This window comes from Phoenix dactylifera, chromosome 14, assembly GCF_009389715.1.
Source record: "Phoenix dactylifera cultivar Barhee BC4 chromosome 14, palm_55x_up_171113_PBpolish2nd_filt_p, whole genome shotgun sequence".
Taxonomy (NCBI): domain Eukaryota; kingdom Viridiplantae; phylum Streptophyta; class Magnoliopsida; order Arecales; family Arecaceae; genus Phoenix; species Phoenix dactylifera.
This window is the reverse complement of record NC_052405.1, coordinates 4,201,099-4,224,041: the sequence shown is the minus strand read 5'-3', so window position 1 is coordinate 4,224,041 and position 22,943 is coordinate 4,201,099. Positions and strand designations below refer to the sequence as shown.

The window sequence follows — 22,943 nt, the reverse complement described above, 5'->3', positions numbered from 1 at the left end:
GTTATGGAGCACATCAATACACCATTCTATCAGGTCCACTGCAAGTCGCCCCCTCAGGGCATGGAGACTATCACGGAGAGCCTTCAACGGTACGAGGCACAATGAAAGCAGCCTTCTAAGATAAAATGAGGGGCATATATCAAAGTTATCTTCAATACAATCTTCCCATAATTCTTCAAAGCTGTAATATATGTCACGAACCTTAAAGATCGAAAAGACATTGCAACTCAAGCACCTATTGCACAGAGATCTATTAAATAAAACATGTCCTTTTGGGAACACATCAAATCTAATGGCTATCATAGAAAAAAAATGCTGAAAGAAAAAAGTTTTTACATATATAATTATGTCTAATGTCATCTTTCAATAGGAACGAAGCTGCTCACAAACCGTCCAAACAGCATGTTTCTTTTTCCTACTTTATAATTCACTTCAAGTATAATAAGAGATTATATAGGATTATCGACTTTGTTGAAAAAAAAATCTATGTGCCTGCAAAATTTCAATGCTCGTCCCCTTTTGAAAGCTTATGTGGCTTTGAATAGCAGAAAATTGATGGCTCAATGTTGCAACCCTGAAGGTGGTTGGGAATCATATAGAAGGCCAAAACGAAATGAAGAGATTAACTAGCAGAGCTGCGGGTTCTTGTAAGAACACTGAAGGAGGGCAGCTTCCATCCAGACCTGCTGGAACTTGATGCACTACTGCTTGGTTCCCCCACAGATGGAGTTCCACTGGAAGCCTCAGAAATACCCATCTTTATCGAATTTGATTTCGGTATTCCTATTCTAACTGTACTTGAGAACCCCTGCAACTCCTGAAGGAGGAAAAAAAAGAGAGAGTCCATGTCATGAGCAATGTCTAAAATGAAGAAGGCTGCTGGATCAACTTCAAAACATAGGATTAGACTGATGTGGCCTGCCTTTTTTAACAGCAGTTTGATCTCTTGATGAGACAGAAATCAGACAAAACAACTAAATTGGAAGGGGAGCTGTTTTCCGCATTTGAGCAATGAGTATACAGCATTACTTTAACAGCGCCATATACATATATAAGGGCCATGGCACTATCATCCATTATAATGTCCTAAAGGACCAGTATTTGGATATTTAAAAAACTCAGAAGGTTTTGTTTTAGTTTTTTTAATTATCATGTCATAATAATCATTAATAGTCATTCCAACAGGAAATAATGGTTAACAATGACTGTAGCATTTATGATATTTTATGCATATACACAACACTATTAATATAATGATTATTATAATGAATCTAATATTTAAAAGATATCCCTATATAGATGCAATAGATGGCCAATACTTGATAGTATAGTTTTTGAGATAAATCAGATTCAAATATTCCATTTACATGCGCAAATGAAATGATAATCCATTTAAATGATGGAATTCAATATCTTGAATTTACAGAATTGGTGGCCTGTCCATTCCCCCCACCTTCTATTAAGATCCTGGCGCATGAATTCTTGAACCTGCTATCTAACAGATATCCCAAAATGAATGGGATAAATGGCTACTATTTGATGGTAACAGTTTTTGAGTTAAATTAGAAATTCCATTTACATCCCCAAGCGAAACGATAATCCATTTAAATGATGAATTTTACTATCATGAATATATTGGAATTACAGAATCAAAAGCCCTACCAGTCCCTCCAACTTCTCCCTCCATCTGCATCCTCTCTACTTAACACGCATTTCAATTTTGGTTATCGGACAGGCCAATCAAGTTTCAATTTTGGCACTTCAGGAAGCTTTGGTCCAAGTGAATTAGCTTGAACCAAGCCCTAAAAATTTACCCGCCAAAGCTGAACAGGAGGCTCCATGCCACATCTCCAATCCTTGTGAAGGATATTACATAAATCAATCAACGGAAGTTGAACATCAATTGAAAGTTCACTTTTGAAACCAAGGTCGGCAAAACCGTCTCAAACCACCCGGTTCCGGCCGTCCCGAGTCATACCGGCAGTGGACCGGGACGGTTTGGGCAATGAAACCGAGACGCCATCACCAGAGGGGGAGAAGAAGGAAAGAGAGAAAAAGAGAACGAGCAAGAGAGAGAGGGAGAGGAAGAGGGAGAGGGAGGGAGGCCGGCGGAGGACCGTCGGAGACCGGTGCCGGGCAGAAGGCCGCGGCTGGGTCCCCTATTTCGTTTGAAGTAGGGGTCCGGCCACTAAAAAATTTCATGATTTTCAAGTCAGCAAATCGCTTGCCAACTTCACTTAAAAATCGCAAATTTTTTTAGCGGCCAGATCTTTGTTTTAAACGAAATAGGAGACCTGGCTACGGCCTCCGTCTCCTGCCCGGGCGCCGGCCTCCGATGGCCCTCCACCAGCCTCCGCCACCCCCCGCCGGCCTCCTCTCCCCTCCCTCTCCCCCTTCTTTCTCTCTCTTTTCCTCTCTCGTTCGCCCTCTCCCCCGCCTCCTCTACTGCGTCGGTACAGGCCCGGCACGGTGCAGGCCTGCACCGACTTATGCTGCCAGGCAACCAGTACGGTGCACGGTACCGGCACAACAAACCATGGTTGAAACTAAAGAAAAAGTTTATACAAATTAGGTCCACAACTATACATTCTTTGTGCGTACCTCACAAACCTTATCAATAACAACTTTGTATATTAATATTCCTCTGCAACATGTTGCACATAATTGCTTTAAAAATGATTTCATATAACCACTATAGGTGGCATAACTAGCTGAGCCTGAGATGAGAAGATGAAAAGTACCTTAGAATTTAGCTTAATGATATGATTTAGGACCTCACAAGATACGATTTTTTTATGTTTGATTAGTTCCAACTGAAATCTATGCTTTCAAAATTCTTGACAGGAATCAAGATCTTCTGAGTTTCAGATGAGACCTAAAACATTTAACTTACTAAACAAACATGAGCTTTAACTCTCTTGATCTATGTTCCAGACAAGTATGCTGGGGATGGAGGTTTTAGGATGAACCTCCATGGGATAGTCATCCAATCACAGTACCCGGTCAGAAGTTTTGTCGGCCTTCTTCTCAGGCCTGTCATTGCCATATCATGTAATAGGTGTCTTTTTCCTAGGATAGCAACTAAAATGGGAAAATGGATATCATATAAACATTATGCAGCCCTTCAGCAAGAGAAACCCAGTATGCAGGGAAAAAATCCTTCTTGGCCAGATCACAATAAAATCCGAATCAACTGCATTATGATTTACAGTTGGAAGAAAAACTGCGTAGATTAGATTTAAATAGATTGTTTTTTTATGAATTATATAATCACAGGTTCTAATTTAAAAGAATTAAGATTTGATCAATTAAAATCCTAAATGCAGCCTTAAATTTTTTGAGCTGTCACTGAATATGTTTAAAGAGAAATAAAGAGCGTGGAAAAGAGGCTTTCTAACCTTTAGGCCTGAAGCTGAAACAGCTGTTGATGATCGCAGAACCTGCAAGATATAAAGTTGATTAGGTGGCAAAGAAAGCACTTATAAAAGATCAAAATAGCTTCCTCAATATGCGAAGTCTGAACCTTGGGAGTCTCAACAGCAGCTGATGGTGATGGTGATGCTGATGCTAATGCTGATGGAGAATCTAGTGTCGCAGGTGGGAGGGAGATATTCTGTAGCATGAAATGAAAACCGACCAACAAGTTTGGGGAAATAATGGATATAAAATGTCAGATACTGAAAAGAGCTACAAAAGCTTGATACCTACCCTTGTGACAGGGGTAGTTTGCGGAGGTTCAATAGCATGCCTAGAACTGGATGGCAAGACCTGAATATAGAAGGTTGATTTAGACTTATTGACTATAGGATTTGATGCTTCAAATAAGAACAGTGGAAGAACGCTGTCTGTTTAAGAGGGACTGATGATGACAAAACTTGGTTAAATACTAATTGCAAAATAGTAGTCAAAATAAGTACATTAAAACAAATTTCCCAATAAAATAACATGCTCTGTCAATATTTTGCTTTTTCCATTTATTATTCTCGTTACCTGCCACGATGTAGATTTAGAAGATATTACTAAGTTTAGTTAAAAATTTTGAGCAGTTATGTACAAAATAAATCTAGTTAAAAGGAAACAAACAGCTAGCAATCAAAATAAATGTTAATTCTGCTAAACTTAGTAGATGCCAATTATCATATATTACAGTCCATATAGTATAATCCAATATATACATGAACAAAACATGGTATGGCTGAAAAGCCTTCACTTGCCTGAGTAGGTTCTGCATCCCTCCTATTCTCCAAGCTATCAACGAACATGCACAGGCTATACAGTCCCCGTGTTGTAATGTCCTAATACAGATTTTTGCAAACATTAACTATGACTACAAAGAAAATAAAATAACAAAAAGATAAAATTGGACTTCAGTATGAATTTTTTATAATATACCTGACTTTCTTCTATTCGACTAATCTTGGTCCCCTGAGGCACAACAAATATTAGAATCAGCAGCCATCTTTGCAGAGTTTTTCTTCTCCTATTTTCTTCTTTGTAAGAAAAGGATGGTAATTGTCCAGCTTTCATCAATGGAATAACAAATAAAATAAGAAAATAACTTTGCTTGTATTACTTTTATTTTTTTGATGGAAATACTATGCATTACTTTTAATTCAAGAGAGATTCGTGTGTTTTGTTCTTTTTCTCTTTTTTCTTCTCTATTTCTTTGGAGGGGGGAGGGAGGTTCAGAATTCAGGAATATAATGTGCAAATAACTTAGTAATTCAAACATATCACCAGAGTCTGGATGAAGTGATGAACAGATTCAACATCCTGATGGATCCCACTTAGATCTCCGTTTAGTCTTGAAACCTATAAGTGAATTCACAGAAGTCTTACTGTGCAAATAATATAAAGCATTAACATTGAAAAGAAGAGTTTAGAAAAGTAGCTATCCCACCTCGCCTCTGGTGGCATTAGTAAGATCCCTACACTCATCTAGGTTAATATCTACACGATCAATCCTTGAAGATAAATGTCGCCGGGCATCCTGCAAATCATTAGAACTTTGATAGTAAATGTATAAGAGAAACAAATACAGGGGTACAACAAACCATCTAAGAAGGCAATAGATATCATATTCTAATTTGAAAAACTTATGAATCTATTACTTCAAAAATAATTTGAACAGATTTTAGAAATAATACCTTGTAGTCCAATTCTGACTGGCATTTTCTTTAATATCTGTTCACCATTTTTGGGGTAATTATGGAGAGCCCTACAAGTCTCTAGATTGGCTTCTTTGACTTAATAGGCCATGTTAATATCTATTTATGAAAGCTTTGATTTGATTATGAATCTTTTGGTAACTCAAAGCATGACCAAGAAGTTAAAGTTCAATTTATGCTGGTTCTAGATCCTACTAGAAACAGATAACATTTTAAAGCTTTTTTCTTGTTTTTTGAAATAGAGTTGTGGTAGGATGGACTTCGAGGAACTTATGAGTTATATCAAATAAACTATTTTCTTTTCTGGTAGATTCTGCAGCCCTTCTCTTTTATACCTCCTCTTCTTCCCCTTTTTTTTTTGGGTTCACTATCTCCCATTCATTATCAATAAAGTTTAGAGCTCATCATGTCTTACAGGCTCCTTCTGGTTTGCACTAAGCTGATTTCAAACCAATTATTATCACGTCTTAAAAAAGGAATGATGACAAATGTATGTTAACGATATCTAGCTAGTCTTGATAAGTGTTAGCACTCAAACAAAATGGGCGAGTACTAGAAGCCGCATGTCGTGACAGAAATTCTCACAAAGACGATCATCATGATGGAGCATATGGACTGTTAATTGATCAGTTTTCACGTATTCAAACTCCAGTCTGCCTCACCTCAACCATCAACTCCTATGGTTGAAAGAGTTACCACTGTTTGACGCATGTGCTAGAGAACAAAATAAAATTTTTATGCTTGTGATAGAAAACACAACACAATTTTAGTTGTTTTGACTACAGGAGTTGAAGCATCCAAAACTCAAGCAGCTTTGGAAACCTAGGTCTTGGCCAACCTTGTCTATGGGAATTCAAACAAAGCAACATCAACTGATTAATCATAGCGGAACGAAATAAACTTGGATGTGATTATTTTCTTTTTTTCCATAAGATGGAATCAGAGTGCTCTCCAAATTGGATCGCTATTCTTCATAATTTCTTTCAATTGGCACCAATTGATGGAAGGACAAAAAGTTTAATATGTCATTGTTAAATACAAGGAAATTACATAAATCCAGTGGCATCAACTAATGAGACAAATAGGTCTTCAAGGGTCTTGTCAAAGCATGGGCAAAGATGAACCAAGCTTTTAACCCACAATAAGAAAACCCAATGGATCATAACACGAGAGTTTCTATTATTTCGTAGTTTGAAAAACATCAAGTCTGAACATGCACTCATTTCAAATTACATTCAAACTCAATGGATCATTATAGAAAGAAATTTTGGACCATTATCAAGAGATTTTAATATTTAGCATTATAAATGATAGACTATAGAATATCATCATAGTTAAGGGAAGCTTGAGAAAATTAATTGCCAGTGAGTTTGGAGAGTAGATGATCTTCATGTACTGAAGCATATAAAAGAGGGGCTTGCGAAATGTTTTCAATCAATTACTAGTCTTACACCTGGAACCTCAAGATGAGCATTAGAAGTTGCACAACTAAACGCTCCAAGCACAATAAGTTAATTTTACAGTATCTTCTTGTCAAATAAAGGGGCAAATTTCACGAAATAATATGCTTAGAGTGAAACTTAAAGACTATGAGAATAGAAGATCTATTATTGGAATCTAACAAGTATAGAATGCGAATCCTTTATTATGAAAAAGAGCTTGCTTGTAGAAAATTTTCAAGAAAAACTATGTTAGAGCAACACTAACTTCAACAAACTTAAGAGTGTGTTTTTGGGTCATTACAAATGGTATCAAAACAGACTCAACCCACAATTCATGTTGACTAGGGGCACAATAGCATGGATCCTTTTATAGCTGACCACGAGCCAATCACGTTGATCGTGATTGGATTGTTGGACCCTCATCCTAGCAAGCTAGATGAGAAGTATGTTAGGACCGTGCAGGCATGTTTAGTTTTACATCGGCTATGTGCTGGGCAGATCCTAGATACTTACTAGACCTGTTCATAAGCTCAGCGACCTGCTCGGCCAGCTCAAGCATAAAGCCTTTTGGGCAAGCTCGGGCCAAAGGTTTAGGTCCAACAAGGTACGCCGAGCCTGGCCTGGAAAATGGGCCTGCTTAACGAACGGGCCGAGCTCGAGCCTGGTAAATGAAGCCTAGCTCGAGCCAGGCATGACCCAATTTTTTATTTTTTGTATTATTTATTTATGTTTGATGTACTCGTAGACTTAATTAACAATTGTTGTCATTATGTGAACTTAACGGGATAATAACCATATTGCAAATTATTGGAAATATTTAATTATTCATATTTAGTAATTTTTTATAATATTTTTAACCAATTTTTAGTATTTTTATATTTTAAAAAAATATAAAAAGGGTGATAAAGCCCACGTTTCGGCCTAAAAGGTGTGTTGGTTTGAGTGCATAATAACATCAACTCGTGATCTGATAATTGTTTGTTTTTGTATAATGATAAAATCAGAAAAATAAGCCCATGTATTCTCTTGTCATCGAGCCCAAAAGGATACACAATTTGCAGTAATTAGTTGAAACTGGCAGAATGAGTAGTTACATAGATAAGCAAGCAGCAAAAACATCCAGTGTACATTTTAACAGGAAAAAGCACAGCAAAATGTCCCCTTCATCCTGAATAATAGCATGCAGTTTTATTGGCATGTCATGAAGCAGTACAAAACAATGTTCTTTTAATTTTGATCTTGACATATCACAATTGATTCTTTCTCTTATAAGTTGGTAGCGAGGCTCCCAAGCTCTATGTTAGATTTAGATATACTTACATTAAAAAAAAGAAAAATAGATCTACTTACACAGAGAAAACAATGCTTGAAAAAATTTTGTTGAGGTTCAACAAACTAAGTGGAATAAGTAGTTAACTTACAGCAATAGATGATGAAACTAGCTCGAGTTTTTTGCCTACTGCAGTACAAGCATCAGATAAACCACGTCGTGTCACAAACATCATATCAGAAAACTTCCAGCCCTGTCAAATGCAAAAAGTAGCCTCTGATTAGATCTCAATAGATCTGAAGCCAACTAAAAGAGCAACTGCTTGAGAATGTTCACATGGGCAAGGTAAAATCTAAGCAGTAGACAAAAATATAAGCCTATTGATTTAGCTTCATTTGCTCATGAGAACCCAAGGCACCTTGCTGTTGTCTCATATTGTCTGACATAGAGCAACAGGCTTGCCATCACATGTAATGGAAAGAGGTGAGTATTAATTACCTTCCACCATATATACCCATACCCGACAACTCCAATAACAATTACAGCTGTTACACCATAAGTACCAGAACCTGCAAATGAAATGTGAAGGAAAAGATGTTATGACGCCATTATCTAAGATACACTAGGGAAGTTTAAGATAGCTCATTATTTTGGAAGAAAGAAAAGTTTCATCATTGCATCAGAAAGAAACATCCTGAGACATGAAGGTTAAACGGCTTCAACACAAAAATGCATGCCTTGGAAAAAAAGTCCTGACAGTCAATCAAGTGCTAAAACTAAAGCATCATGAAAAGCAAACTAGAGAAAAAAAAAAAAAAAAAAAAGCCCAGCACCCAATTGGTGTTGGGGCCAGTTCTAGCACCATAAACCAAATCATGGGCTCCTCAGTTAACCCTAAGCAAACATTTTTTTTCAAAAAAGCAAAACAACACTAAAAGCATCAAAACAAATGAAAAAAAAAAAACAAAAAGGAACAAAAATTGAGGGCTAGGATATGTGGGTGTTCGATACCCTATCAACCCAGTCCCCAATAGATGCAGGCACCAGGACATGATTTAAATTTGTTGAAAAATTTGATACACACTAATTTTGAGAGATGGACATGACTTGTTTATCTCTCATCAAAGTAAGAATTGAATTATGAAAGGATATATGTAATTAAAGTTGTAATTAGTTTTAGGGGCGGAGAGATGTGGAGACTAACACATGAATGTTTGAGACTTCTGGTCTAATAGTAGAAAGATGATGCAAAAGTAGAACAAATTTCCTGTTCTTTTCTAATCAAAGATATCTTGCATCAAAAAACAATTTCCTAGTAATTATGTGATAGTGTGGATATTCAGGAAAAGTCAAGAAAACAGCAGGTTCCCCAATTAGAAAACTTATTGACAATTGAACATGCAAAATTCTTCTGCTAAAGGTCAGAAGTAACTTAAATAACGAGCAAATATAACAACTAGGAATGTTGTTCTCTTGCAGCAACAACTAATATAACAAATAACAGGAGTGCACAATATTGCTTTTTCTTTACTAATCTTGAACTATTCAGTAAGATGCAAAAGAATTGTCATGTCCATTTATATCTTAATACCCAAAACACATATTAACATCAACTCCAAATCTTGCAAACAATATACAGAATAAATAAATATTAACAAGCAACATCTGAGAAAGAGAAGGGGTTTATCCCAATCTCTAACCTGCACTTGTACCAGTTACAATTGTAACTGATCTTGATGAGGCTAAAACTTGCAGCTCCTGTCTTAGACTATTAACCTGCAAAAGTCCAAGATGACGTCAGCATAAAATAAGTTTTCCTCTAAAATGTTTAGATAACTGAAAGATTAACAACAGGAAGTATATTACACAGAATGAACAGATATTTTGATCAACATGTGACACAAAATGGTCTAGAGGGGTTGCCACATTAAATTAATTGCTTAATCACAAAGTTGACAGAGTGGGAAGCATTGTTTTAAAAGAAGGCTGCAAATACGTGCACTAAAGGGACCACATGGTGCATATCCAGTATACGGGCTGCATATGCAGGTGCATATATGATTACTATTGTTTTAAGTATTTAAAAGTAAAAAATAATATATTGAATACAATAATAAGGACAATGCAAGTAATTTTCTTACTGATAGCAATATTAATAACAATAACAACTAACAACTAGTGCTTATTACTAGGTACCTAATACCTTCTTCTTTTAGAGATTAGGAGGGGCTAAACCAAGGTTCGATGGATTGGTAACAAGGGTTGTACCAGTTGGCGACAGGTCTGGTATCGGTACGATACCTGTATGTACTGCACCAATCCTATGTGGATCTAAGTAGGGAGAGGGAGAAGGAGAAGGAGAGGGAGGAAGAGAGAGGAGGAAGGAGGGAGGGAGGGAGGGAGGGAGGGAGGGAGGGAGAGGGAGGGGGGAGAGGGGGGCATGGAGAGGGGGAATGGGAGGAAGAGAAAGAGGGAGAGGGAGGGGGGAGGGAGAGGGAGACAAAATCCTAAGCCTGATCCTAGGAGGAGAACTGGGGGTGGGGAAAGAAGATGAAGGGGAGAAAGAGAGATGGGGAGAGAGGGAAGAAACACGAGGGAAGGAGAAAGAGAGAGGCAAACCGGGCATCAATGGTGATCGAGGATGTCGGAGTCAGTGTCTGCATCGATCGAGGGCATTGATGCCGGAATTGGTGTCAATCGATCATGGTGTCAACATCAGGTATTGGTGGAGCTTTCGGCCTCAGGTATCGGTGGAGCTTCGAAACTCTGATCATGATGGAAGGGGGGAGGGGAGAGATAGAGAGAGAACATCGGAGTTGGGGGCGGAGGTTTTTAAGGACCGAACCGTCCTAGTCAAGGTTCGTCATCTTGGTACCGGACCTCATATCGATACCATCTTATTACAGTATCAGTACATGGTATGGTATAAGACGGCAAGGCGTACCGAGTTTTGGTATGGAACGAGACTGCGTACGGATTCAGTACCGATACAATATACTTAGTACAGTACAGTACCGAATGATATGATAAACTTTGGTCCCAATTGTCCAGTCCATCCTAGTTCTTCGACAATTCCGCCTGAACTGCCTAGTTCAGTTCGATACAGCCCGAACCGCCGAGTTCAGGACGTTTGGCGAACCCTAGGCTAAACCCTCCCCCCCTCACCCTATACCCACTCCACTCCTTGAGGGCTGATTCCAACAGAGTCAAACCCCCATCCTCTTGCCCAAAGTGGCAAGGGGTGATACCATCTGAGCAAGCGTTGAGCTATACCTAGTATCTAATACCTAACTGCAATAATTGTAACATAATCAATATTTTAACACTATTGTAACTGTATCAAGCCCCTTGAAACCCACATCAAACCTAACCATCAACTTCAACCTACTTCATCTACAGGTCTCAATGAGAGTGGATTGTATATGTGGCTCCAACATGCTAAGCGATCAAGAGTATGAGGCACTACAATAATAAGCATGCTGCATATGCAGCCACAAAAAGCAAAGTGGACCATCTTCTGATCCATATATGGCATGACTATATATAATAAACACATATATGCAATATGGCCAAGAGATCGCATATGCATGTGCAGGTGCATATGCAACCCTATGCACCACATTTTAAAGCATTTATAGGAAGGTAAGTGTAGGTTATTGCAAAGTATATTATCTTGTTTCTTCTACTCATTATATCGAAGCTAAGACCATCCCATATTTCATGACACCATCAACTCAAATTTAGTCCCTCTAAACAATTTAGATAGGTGAATGATTAGCTACAGGAAGGGTTTAAATCCTAGTATCAAGGCCCATCTTGGTTTGGGGCTGTCTCAATATAGTACTGGAATAGACCGAAATATCCATTAATAACATGTATGAACAAAAAATTATAAACAAGATTATATCCTGAGATACTAGGTCGTCCCAAGTGTCAGGACACAATTGTCTCGAGCATTGCAATACAATCGTCCCAACCAACTGGTACCAAATAGGACCGTCAGAATGTCTCTGTAGGTAAGAGAACTAATGCCCCAGTAGCATCTAAGGACCCAATCTCTTATCAGTCCAATGCGACACTACCAAGACAAACGGGGTACCAAAATCGTAATCTTTGAGAAGGAAGCATATTTTAGAATATGAATGAGTACTTTGATCAACATATGATATCAAATTGTTTAATGAGGCTTTTTAAATCAATTAATTGCCAAATGATAGGGTTAGGCAAAGGGAAGAAGGATAGGTGTAGATTGTCATTCCTTGCATTTTTTTCTCAAAAAAATCAAGTCCATTATTTTCATAAAAATCAAATCATAGGATTGAATTTGTTATTTTAAAGCAGTGTGCATGTTACCATGTTAAACAAGGAGATGATGATTTGATAGCTTTGTATCTTCCAGATAAACATAACAAAAACCATAGGAAAATCATGCATCATCATTCCATAATTTGCAAAAGACTCTGTATTCGTAACTTTTGACATACAAGTTGTTATTTTCCTAACTACATTTCACCACATAAACATAAAACCCAAATAATAATAGATAATTGACCAAGAATCGGAACTTGTCTTTCCGCTCTGATGAAACATACCATAACGACAAAAGAATAAATAACCATGCAGGACAAAATTTAATAAGGCCCCAAACTGCTGGCAAAGGCATTAACAGAAGACAGAAAGGCTGATATCCAAACCTGAGCTAACAGAGAATCAGTTTGTGGTTTTCCAGTAGACCGAGAGTTATCTTTATCTTGATGAAGGTGCTTTGTGATGATCTGCAGTACAAATAAATCAATATATAAGAATAGTGCATAGTTTGACTTGAACTTTATAGCATGATTTAGGCAATGTAATGGAAGAGATTCGCAGGTTTTGCTTATCCCTGTCAAACAGTATCAATCGATTGTAGACAAAATACCTTCAGAGCACCGGAAAATATGTCCGTTACATCAGATAAGCGCCCTTCCTTTGAGAGAGCGGTCCCAACTAAACCTGAAATACAATTACCAGTAACTCAATATTAGACAGCTGTACACTTCAAACGCCAAAACTTCTCTCCCTTTGAGATTATACTTTGACATTTTCTTTTATAGTTTAAACAACAATGACAATGAAAAAAATATATCAATTTGATGGAAAATGCAGAACAATCTCTCAGCTAATCTCCCCAGGTGGTAAAAGATTATTAGTATTCTTGACTCACTTCATGATGAAATATGAAGGCCTAAATATATTGCAACTCAGGGCAGATCCAGATATTTTAATCAGATCTATTTGTAAGAGCATAAACTAGCAATTTTCAATTTCCTTATACATTCATCCATACTCAATTTAGAACTTATGAAAATCCTCTGGAATCAGAAGACAAGTTGTAAATTTAACCTTGGTTACATCAATGAGGCATCAGATCTGAAACATCTGTGTATTTAGTTTTCTTCACTTATAACCACAAGTAACAGTTTAGGTTCTCATATTAAGTGACAATTCAAAGTTTCAAAGACTTAAGCAGCATGAGAAAGGAATAGCTGACACATCAAAGGACTTTGGTCACCATCTTGTAAAGCATTGTAGCACAGAGAATCATAAGCATAAACTGACAGTCAATAAGGGGGCATCGATAAGGATTTAGGATAGGACAGCTACAAAGGGTTGCTGCAAAATCGGATTAGACCTGAGTTTCAATAAATTTCAACAATGAACATAGGAATTTCAACGCAAAATTCATATTAAATGCTAAGATGAATACTAATATGAACTTAGGGCTCAATTGAGGAAATGAGGAGGGCTCGGATGTGCTTAGGGATAGATACAATGCCTCTCTGTCCGCCAGAAATCAGATCTGGGCTTCCTTATCAATTTAACTAGCAGGGTAAGCTGTGTGAAGGAAAAAGAATCTAACCTAAGGATTTGGGATTTCGGGTCCAAGTGGCGGACTATGATCTATTTGAGAGGGACTGGTAGATGGCTGATATATGCAACAGGTTGGTTGTTTAGGTATCGAGGAAGCAATATAGGATCAATAGAAAACAAAACTCAGAAATAATTATGAAAAAAAGAAAAAATAAGACCAAATAACTGAAAGAAAACACTAACTATTGTGAAAAGGACAAAGGGATAGACGATGATATCATACTCACTCCAGGACCTAGGAACCTCACCTAGGGGCTGGTCTCACACTAGATCCATTGTGGAAACACCCCACGTAAGAAAAAACACCAAAGGAGCATTCTTTTATTTATATTCTGCATTAAACCTGAATACAAAGCCAGCTTCCTATTTAAAGAATAAAAAACGCAAACAAAACTTTCAAAATCCCTAAAATGCCATTCATAAAGGGCCAGTTACTGTTCACAGTTAGTATAGTGTGAATAATACTGTGAACGGTAATCACTACAGTAATTGAGCTTGTTAAGACATCAAATAAAATCGAAGATATTTTTAATCTCAGCCTTTGATTACAAATAGACCCACAAAAACTGAAAGTAACTAGAAAGCAAACAGAGAATATAGAAAATCGATAGCTAAAATTAGATCTAATGGAATTTCAGGCCTGTGACACATTATGGGATGAAGTTGGATCTCCATCACAAGCCTTACCCAACTTACGTTATATGTCATATCAAGTGTCACAAGTTCTTTTCTCTGACAACCTTTATCCATGTTATAAAAGGTTTCTCCTGGTTTATCAAACTAATAACATAATAAGCCCTTTTCTTGCAGAGTATTTACGATAACTATTATTCTTTGATGTACATTGTCATACAATGTTTTATGATTTTCCACCACATAATTGATGCGACTCTCTCATGGCCCTCATTTTGAGGCATTGAAAACTAGATCAAACAACATTTTCATCTAGATGGAATTTCATTTTACACAAATCAGACATGCATCCTCATCAAGTGCACTCCACAATTAGCAATGTGGCAGATTTTTCCAAGCAAAATGCCACAAAACCAAACTTCATCATTAACACTTTGCCAGATATGCCATTAAAGAAAATGGCATAAAATCCTATCTGTCATGGCAATAAAATCCCATCCTTGCATTAGTTTCTTTTTTTTATAATAAAACCAACCTAATGCATTTCGTTATAGTGAATCATGTCAAGCTATCCCACTGAATATGAAGATCCTGAACGAACAGCATCCTTAGCAGCCATATGAAGCATACAATTAAAATCCTAGGGCCCTTAAACCTTGTCATTATGTGGGTGCTGATCCAACATGGTGTAATCATGGACATATTGATGTTCATGAGAAAATCCATGAATTGAATGTTTCCCCTAAAGATGAAGTTCATGTTGATGTTTCTAAACACACAGAAATACAAGCTCCATAACAAATTCCTCTTTTCAGTTGGTTAGCCAGTTCTGCAAGTTTTTTGACTTTTCTTCCTTTCTTGACTTGTTTTAATCTGCACCCAATACTTGAAGCAAATTCCTTGGAAAGACCAGGTCACATTGATTAAGCAGAAGAACGATGCCGAATGAGGGCTTAAGCAGGACATAGTTTAAATGCCTTCTAGAACCGATTCATTTTCCTAGTTGGTGTCTCATGAAAAATGTGATAAAAAATGATCATGAAACCAAATTTAACCACTTAAGTTTCTCCTAATCTTTGTCCGTAGTTGACTATTCTTCACTCACCATTTTCTTCAATATGTTGAAACCAAGGATTCAGCCCGTACCGAACCTGTATCGACTCTGATCAGTCTGGTTCGGTGTTAAAAATTGGTACCGGCCCGTACCGGCCCATACCGGTTGGTACTGGCCCGAACTGGTCAGTACCTGTAATAATCCTAAATTTTTTATATATAAAAAAAAGGGATAGAATAATCCTTTAAAATTGATATAAGGGGTAAAATTGGAAGGAATCAAAATATATTGTCCAGGTTTATTATGTGACAGATTATGTGATTGCTGCTCTGACAGGTAGTGTTGTTGTATGTATTGAGATAATCCTGACAGGTCAATATAGGAAAGGTGATCATTTTGTGCATGCATCATGCCAAAATTTTCAAGAATTTATTGATGATTATGATAGGTAAGTAGGGTTCTACGTGGTGGCTAGTGGCCTTATGCCTACCCGCACCCTAGGACCGTCGCGGCGGCCCGCCGGAACGGGGCAGGGGTCGTGACAGTACCGGCCAACTGTACCGATCCATACCGATTCTAAATTTTTTTGGAGCTTTTGGATGCGTGAAACAAGCCAAAACAGTGATACTGATTCGGTACCAGTCCGTACCAGTCCGAACCGGTATCGGCACCCACCGGTACATCGGTACGGTCGGTACGGCGGACCTTAGTTGAAACACTAGTGTTCATCCCCTATTCAACAATTTGTCTTCCAATCTTTAAAATATCGATTTGCAAGACAGCAAATCCAAATTCCCATTATATATCACCATATAATTCGATATCTTCAAATACTATGAACCATAACATTCTTGATCCAAATTTAAACTTTAAAAAGAATATAAATTGTTATTTGAAAATTGAATTCATAGTTGAAATGATAGAGCATCTTAGCACAAAATCAATATTTAGAATTTTCTCCATAGCCTTCTCACTAAACACAAGTCCACAAGGACACCTTATGGTTCTTTCAAATGAGTACTAGTTGATCTTGTGAGATTGACTTTGGAGTTGATCAACTAAGCTTAAGAAACAGCAAACTGAAACTTCCATGACAAGCCTGAAGGGTTATTGGGAGTCTTCCAAACTCATACTCATACAAACTTTCTGGTGAGTCATTCGCAAATATCAATGTTATTAATCAGCTCATCACCAATATTCCAAGAACTCTAACGGTGGTCAAACCCCATCTTTTCCATCCAAGACAAAGAAATCTCAACTTCACTGTCTAATGATTTTCCCACAAGTCCACAATGCAGACAAAACCCGGTTTGCCATTTAATCACAGTCATATTTTTTACATTCACAAGTGCCCTGCTACTACTAAAGGCATACAGATTAGTTAATACCAACCATCAGAAAATCCCCACTATCTCTATGATAGATATTAACGATAAACTTAGAATCCAATGTAATAGGCTTCTGAATCTAATGTTTCAAGTCAAAAGCACCTACTTAATACATAGCAAGTCCTCTTAAAGATTTTTTTTCATCTTAATAATCTTCTAAATTTCCCAGAATATTTTCCTAGGATTTCCTTAACTGTCGATAGAAGAAGATTTGGAAGAAATCTGGTCTCATGAGTCTCCTTCAGATAAAAATTAACCCTCCATACCTCAAAATCCTCTCAATTCCTCTCCCTCAATCGACATACACTCCCTCAAATTCCAAACTTCCAAGTTCCAGTCTTCAATCCCAAGACCAAAAAGGCATACTTGAAACTGAACAACATCCCAAAGATTTAAGTGAAAACTGACAATCAAATTACTTCAATTACAAAAGGGGCCTTCATGCCGTATCAAATTCTCTACGTAAACTCCCAATACTTATCTCACTGAGTACCGTAAAAGGTTTCTTAGAGAAAAGAGACACAATTTCTACTCTATATCACTCTATATGATGCCCAAAATACTCGGTTTCACTAATTTAGTTAACTTCCTTACCAGGACTCGAAATTTACAACATTTAAACGCCAAACCAGTACCACCGAATTAATCTAAGTTAATAAGAACTCAACATCCAACTCACAGAGTAAACTTGCACCAGAAAACATGGTTTAGAATCAGTCCGCAAAAATATAGATAGATCAATTTCCACTATTGAAAAAAAAAATCAAAGAAACCAAATAGTCAAACTAGAACTAAAACCTTCGAAGAAAATACTGAAAATAGCCAAAGATTCTTCAGAAGAAGGTTGGGGGAGAGAGAAGTACCCGCTCCAATGACGATGGCGAGCTTCCCAAGAGACATGGCTGATCGGAAACTACAAAACCACAAATAAGCCCTCCAACATCGCCTGCTTCGATCCCAAATCGAAGAATCAAGTCGCGGGCACAGCTCGGGACTAGGGTTTTTCTACCGTCTCTGCATTTCTCTCATGTTAAAATGGCCCCTACGACGCCGCGAGGGGGGTTCTATATACACCCCCCCTATTGCTAAGGACACCCCCCAAAAACCAAAAAGAAAATACCCAAACTAACCTTTAGTGTAATTACCATATTGCCCTTGAAATTTTCTCAGTACACCCTCCCTTCCTCCTCCTCCGTTTCGTTTTGAAAAGAAAAAAAAAACACCCCTCAAACCCCCCTTAAACCCCTCGATCCATTTACATCGTTTAGGCGATCTTTGAAGGAGATTTAAGCCCCATTCGAAGCATGGACAAGCAACTAGTGATTTGGGACGAAGAATCGGCCGCAAAGGTACGTGTTCCACCTTGTTTCGAAATTTTTTTTTTTCACGGTTCGTGCTCCGTTCGGCACTGGATCGCCGAACAAAAGGCTTCTGTTCGGCTGAACAGTGCCGAACAGAAGCCTTCTGTTCGGCAACCCTCAACCGAACAGAAGCCTTCTGTTCGGCTGCACAGTGCCGAACAGAAGGCTTCTGTCCGGCACTGTGCAGCCGAACAGAAGGGTTCTGTCCGGCTCTGTGCAGCCGAACAGAAGCCTTCTGTTCGGCACTGTGCAGCCGAACAGAAGGCTTCTGGTGCCAAATCGCGTGCCGTGCTGAATTTTGTGCCGAACAGATCCTCTGATTCATTAATTCTTGGTAATAAATTATTTTATATGTAGGGCTATGCTACAACCGAATCGAGTATAATTGGATCAGAATTTGTACTGGATTACACAAGCGAATTTACAACTTACGAGGTATTATAATGTATTGTGCAATTTTGTATTAGTTTAGCGAGCTATTTTTACAACTGTGTACTTACATAAATTGTTTAATGTATAGATCTTCAAGAGTAGAGAGGACTTGTGTAATTGGTGTCGTGAAGCTGGGAGGCGAAATGGTTTTGTTGTTGTAATCAAATCATCCGATGCAGGTACCATTTCTAAGAAACCCAGAATTACGTTAGGTTGTGAGAGGGGTGGGACGTACCGAACCAAAAAAGAAAAGCGAATAAAGACTGCCTGTGGGACAAAGAAGTGTGGATGCCCTTTTGCATTAAGAGGAAAGAAATTGGATACTGCGGATGATTGGATATTACTGGTCGTATGTGGAGTGCACAATCATCCCGCTGCAGAGAATCTGGAGGGGCACTCATATGCAGGGAGATTATCTGAGCAGGAGACGGAATTGTTAGTGGATATGTCAAAGAGTTTGGTTCGTCCAAAGGACATATTATCCACATTGAAGGAAAGAGATGCCCTCAATGTTACGACTATCAAGACTATCTACAATGTACGTCAACGGTACGTGCCGAGATGTGCCGATACGGGATGTTACGACTATCAAGACTATCTACAATGCCGAGATGTGCCGATACGGGATGTGCCGTGCCGAGATGTGCCGATACGGGTCGGTACGTGCCGTGATCCATGTCTGAAAATATAGAAATTCAATGTTAGGCTATATCAAAGAAAATAATTCAATTGCATACATAAATGATAAATGATAAAACAAGCCAAAAAAGAAACAAGTTACTTCTTGGAATCTACATGATTGGGTTTTGTGATAAATAATTCAATGTTACTTCAATTGCATACATAAATGATAATTCAAAAGTATACGACTCGTAAACTCAAGACATAACTCAATAATAGACTTTACCTAAAACTATGCCGCAGTTCTTAGTTTTTGTTTTTAGTTTTTGTTCGTTAACTAATGTTGTGGTTTTATTATTTGATAGAGCATTTGATATGAGATAATCATTCCAAGATCAAGAATGACATCGATGAAGGTAACAAGATCATCATATTTGGATGCACCATGTTAATGCTATATGATAATGATTCTAAATTATCCCTACTTCTCAAATTACTATCTAATCTAGTAATGAAAAACTTGTCCTTGATGTTGGGTATCCAATTCACCCTAAGGACGTGATCTAGGCTAAAATTTGGGAATAAAAATAATCCTTAGTCTAGCAACAGAAAAAAAAAAAAAATTTGGATTCGGCCCCATGGGGACCAAGATACATTGGGTCGGCCCCATGGGGCCGAACCAATGTATTTTGGTCGGCCCCATGGGGCCGACCCAATTGCAGCGGGTCGGCCCCATGGGGCCGAACCGAAGGCACTGGTTCAAAGAACCAGTGCCGAACGATTTGGGGAGGCGGGGGGGGGGGGGGGGGGGGGGGGGGCGGGAGCTACCTCGAGGTGGTCGTGGAGGCGCCGGCGAGGTGCTCGTTGCTCGGGAGATGGCCGGGGAGGTGGTTCCGGGAGAAGCCGGCGAGGTAGTCGGAGATCGGGAGAATGCCGGCGACGAGAGGGAGAAGGGGGAACGGGGGGGTTTTGGGCGTTGGCGAGGTGCTTTGGGCGGAACAGTTCAAAGGGAGACGGAGGGGGTTTGGCCGCCGGCGAGGTGCTTGAGGCGAGGTTTTTTGGGCGGAAGGGAGAAGCCGGCGGGTGTTTTGGAGGGGAAGAGCGGGGTGGGGGGGGTTTGGGGGGTGTAGAGAGCAATTTAGGTGAGGGGGTGGGGAGGGTGGGGGGTAATTTAGGAATTTTAAATTTTTTAGGGGTGTCCTTAGCAAATGGGGGGGTGTAGAGAGTATTTAATTTTTTTTTAATTTTTGGGGGGTGTCCTGAGCAATAGGGGGGGTGTATATAGAACCACCCCGCCGCGAGCAAGCCAGACTTGGTGGTTCCCATAAACGCCCAAATGTCCTACGAAAATCACGGAACAGCCCCTGGCCAAATACGGGAAGGTCCCCAAAATTCGTCGAGCAGTAATCTCAGCCGTCCGATTATGACGCTTGTCCAGATATCGAACGGTCAGTAGCGGCTTGGATGTAGCACTCAAAAATTAGATGTAAGGCCAAAAAAATAGAAGAGTTTTTTTTTTTTTTTGGGTGGCATGCTTACCGTCTAAAATATATCTAAAATATGTAAAATTATATAAATATTTTTATAAAATTATTATTTACACGTGTATTCTCATCAAATAATTATTTAACAAATATATCCTTCTTTTACATATATATATATACTATCTAATACCATTAAATATAAATAATTTAAAATTAAAATAACTAAAATATCCTTATGGATAGATATGCAAAAAAAAAAACTTTATATGGATATACATGCAAATAACAACTTTGCGAGGGTATTCATGCAATTACGCATATTTAGAAGGGTATGCACTTAAAAATATTTAATAAAAATGATTTCAGTAAAGATAATTTATTAATAAAAAAATAAAAAAATAAAACATATTAATATCAATTCTTATAGGATAAATCATGTTATTTTTATGAGTCAAGATCACTTAATAGAATTACCAAAATGATCGCCTAATATTTTAATTTGACCGAGTCAAGATTTAAAAAAAAATGACAATATGACTCGATCTTTTTTTGACTTGTCGATCTAATTGAATCATAAAAGATTTGACAAATTTTTGCCAAGTTTTATTTTTTTAAAATTAATTTTTGGAATGTATATCTTCTATATATAAGAAATTATATGAATATTCTCGTAAAGTTTCTATTTACGTGTATATCCTTATAACTTTTTTGCATATCTAGATAATTCAACCATTTTAATTTTAAACCATTTAATTTTTTAACGATGCTAAATGGTACATGTATATATGCGCAAAAAAAGAAGAAGGAAAGATATACATACAAATAGTAACTTATGTGGATATTTATATAATTTTGTATATTTAGAAGGGTGTATATGTAAAAACCTCAAAATAAATTGGTAGAAGGCACAACTTGTTAGATGTATGCCCTAGAAGCCAATCTAGCTGACACATTATTAATTCTATGATTATTGAATAATAAATGGGTATTTTTTCATTCATATTGTTTATGTGTCTATGAATCATCCAATGAATTAATAAGATGATGATACATATTCTCAAGAGTTGAGAATTTGAGCCATGTATGATTGGTGATTAATTTCTAAATGCTCCTGATCAATGGATCATCACGAGGATGGTGATCGATCCGATCAGTGCACAGATCGCTTTCCTTATGGATGGACGAAACTCGAGTCCACAGTATAGGGACACTGAAGTGATAGTGCAGATACTTGTTAGAGAACAAGGATACTGAGCATGACCAAAATAAGAAGTTACTTAGATGTCTATCCACTCGTCAATAACTTGCTTGATGTTGCAGTAGTGTGACTGGTCCTTTGACCTGCGGTGCTTCGGCTATTCACAGTAAGATTATTGTAGTTTGACTACACATATACATGGTCTCTAGTCATATGGGTCCACCGGGCGTTGCTCCGACGGACTTCTCATGATAGACTACCTCGGTAATATTTCCTTGCCATAGTTATATGCTATAGCTTTTTTTTATATTTCTATCGTTTTCAGCATGCATGCATTGCACTCTTCCTTACATGATGCATAGCTTTTAGTTTTCTATGGGCTACAGTAGGTTCACTGTAAGAGTAGGGTATGCACTTACATAGAATCTATCAACCTTGATAGAAGAGGAGTGATCCTATGTGATTTATTAGACTGAGTTCTAAGACCTTGGCCAGGGCAGTAATATAAAGTGAAGAAAGAGTTTTCCACCCTCGAACTCAAGTTGAATAAATCTAGACATATGACAGACGACGGGGTTTAACGAGTTATCCATAACCTCCGGTCTGTAGGGATTCACGATAGAAGGACTGTATCATACGATAACTGCACCAAAAGGTTCATCATTCTATTCTCTGGGTAGCCACTACATATTGCTAGGTGTCACTGATGGATGGTGAGACTCATAGGGATTATCTTGATGGTCGATAATCCCTGGTGAGTTGAGTTGAAATTGTTTCAACCAATTGAAAGAAGTTTTTAATGATATTGTGATAGAGATCGCAATATATCTCACTACCAGTCAGAATAGAACCTATGAGGTCACACACATTAGAAGTATTAATCGATCCGATGGTTGAATTGTGATTAAGAATCACATATGATCAATTAAATTGATAAATGGATAAGCCGCTAAGAGTTAGTCGTTAGAAGAAGAAATAATTG

General features: G+C 37.9%; 1 protein-coding gene across 1 annotated transcript; it reads right to left on the bottom strand.

Annotated features, from left to right (window-relative positions):
* Positions 1-220: 220 nt before the first annotated feature.
* LOC103721212 lies at positions 221-17,915 on the bottom strand. Its single transcript, XM_008811327.4, has 14 exons — positions 17,729-17,915; positions 12,799-12,872; positions 12,575-12,655; positions 9,581-9,656; positions 8,379-8,449; positions 8,032-8,133; positions 4,901-4,990; positions 4,738-4,812; positions 4,393-4,425; positions 4,215-4,295; positions 3,709-3,768; positions 3,524-3,613; positions 3,399-3,440; positions 221-817 (listed from the first exon to the last, which is right to left on the bottom strand). The coding sequence occupies exons 1-14, from the start codon at positions 17,763-17,765 to the stop codon at positions 623-625; spliced, it is 1,107 nt and encodes a 368-aa protein (XP_008809549.2). The 5' UTR covers positions 17,766-17,915; the 3' UTR covers positions 221-622.
* Between the last annotated feature and the right edge of the window lie 5,028 nt (positions 17,916-22,943).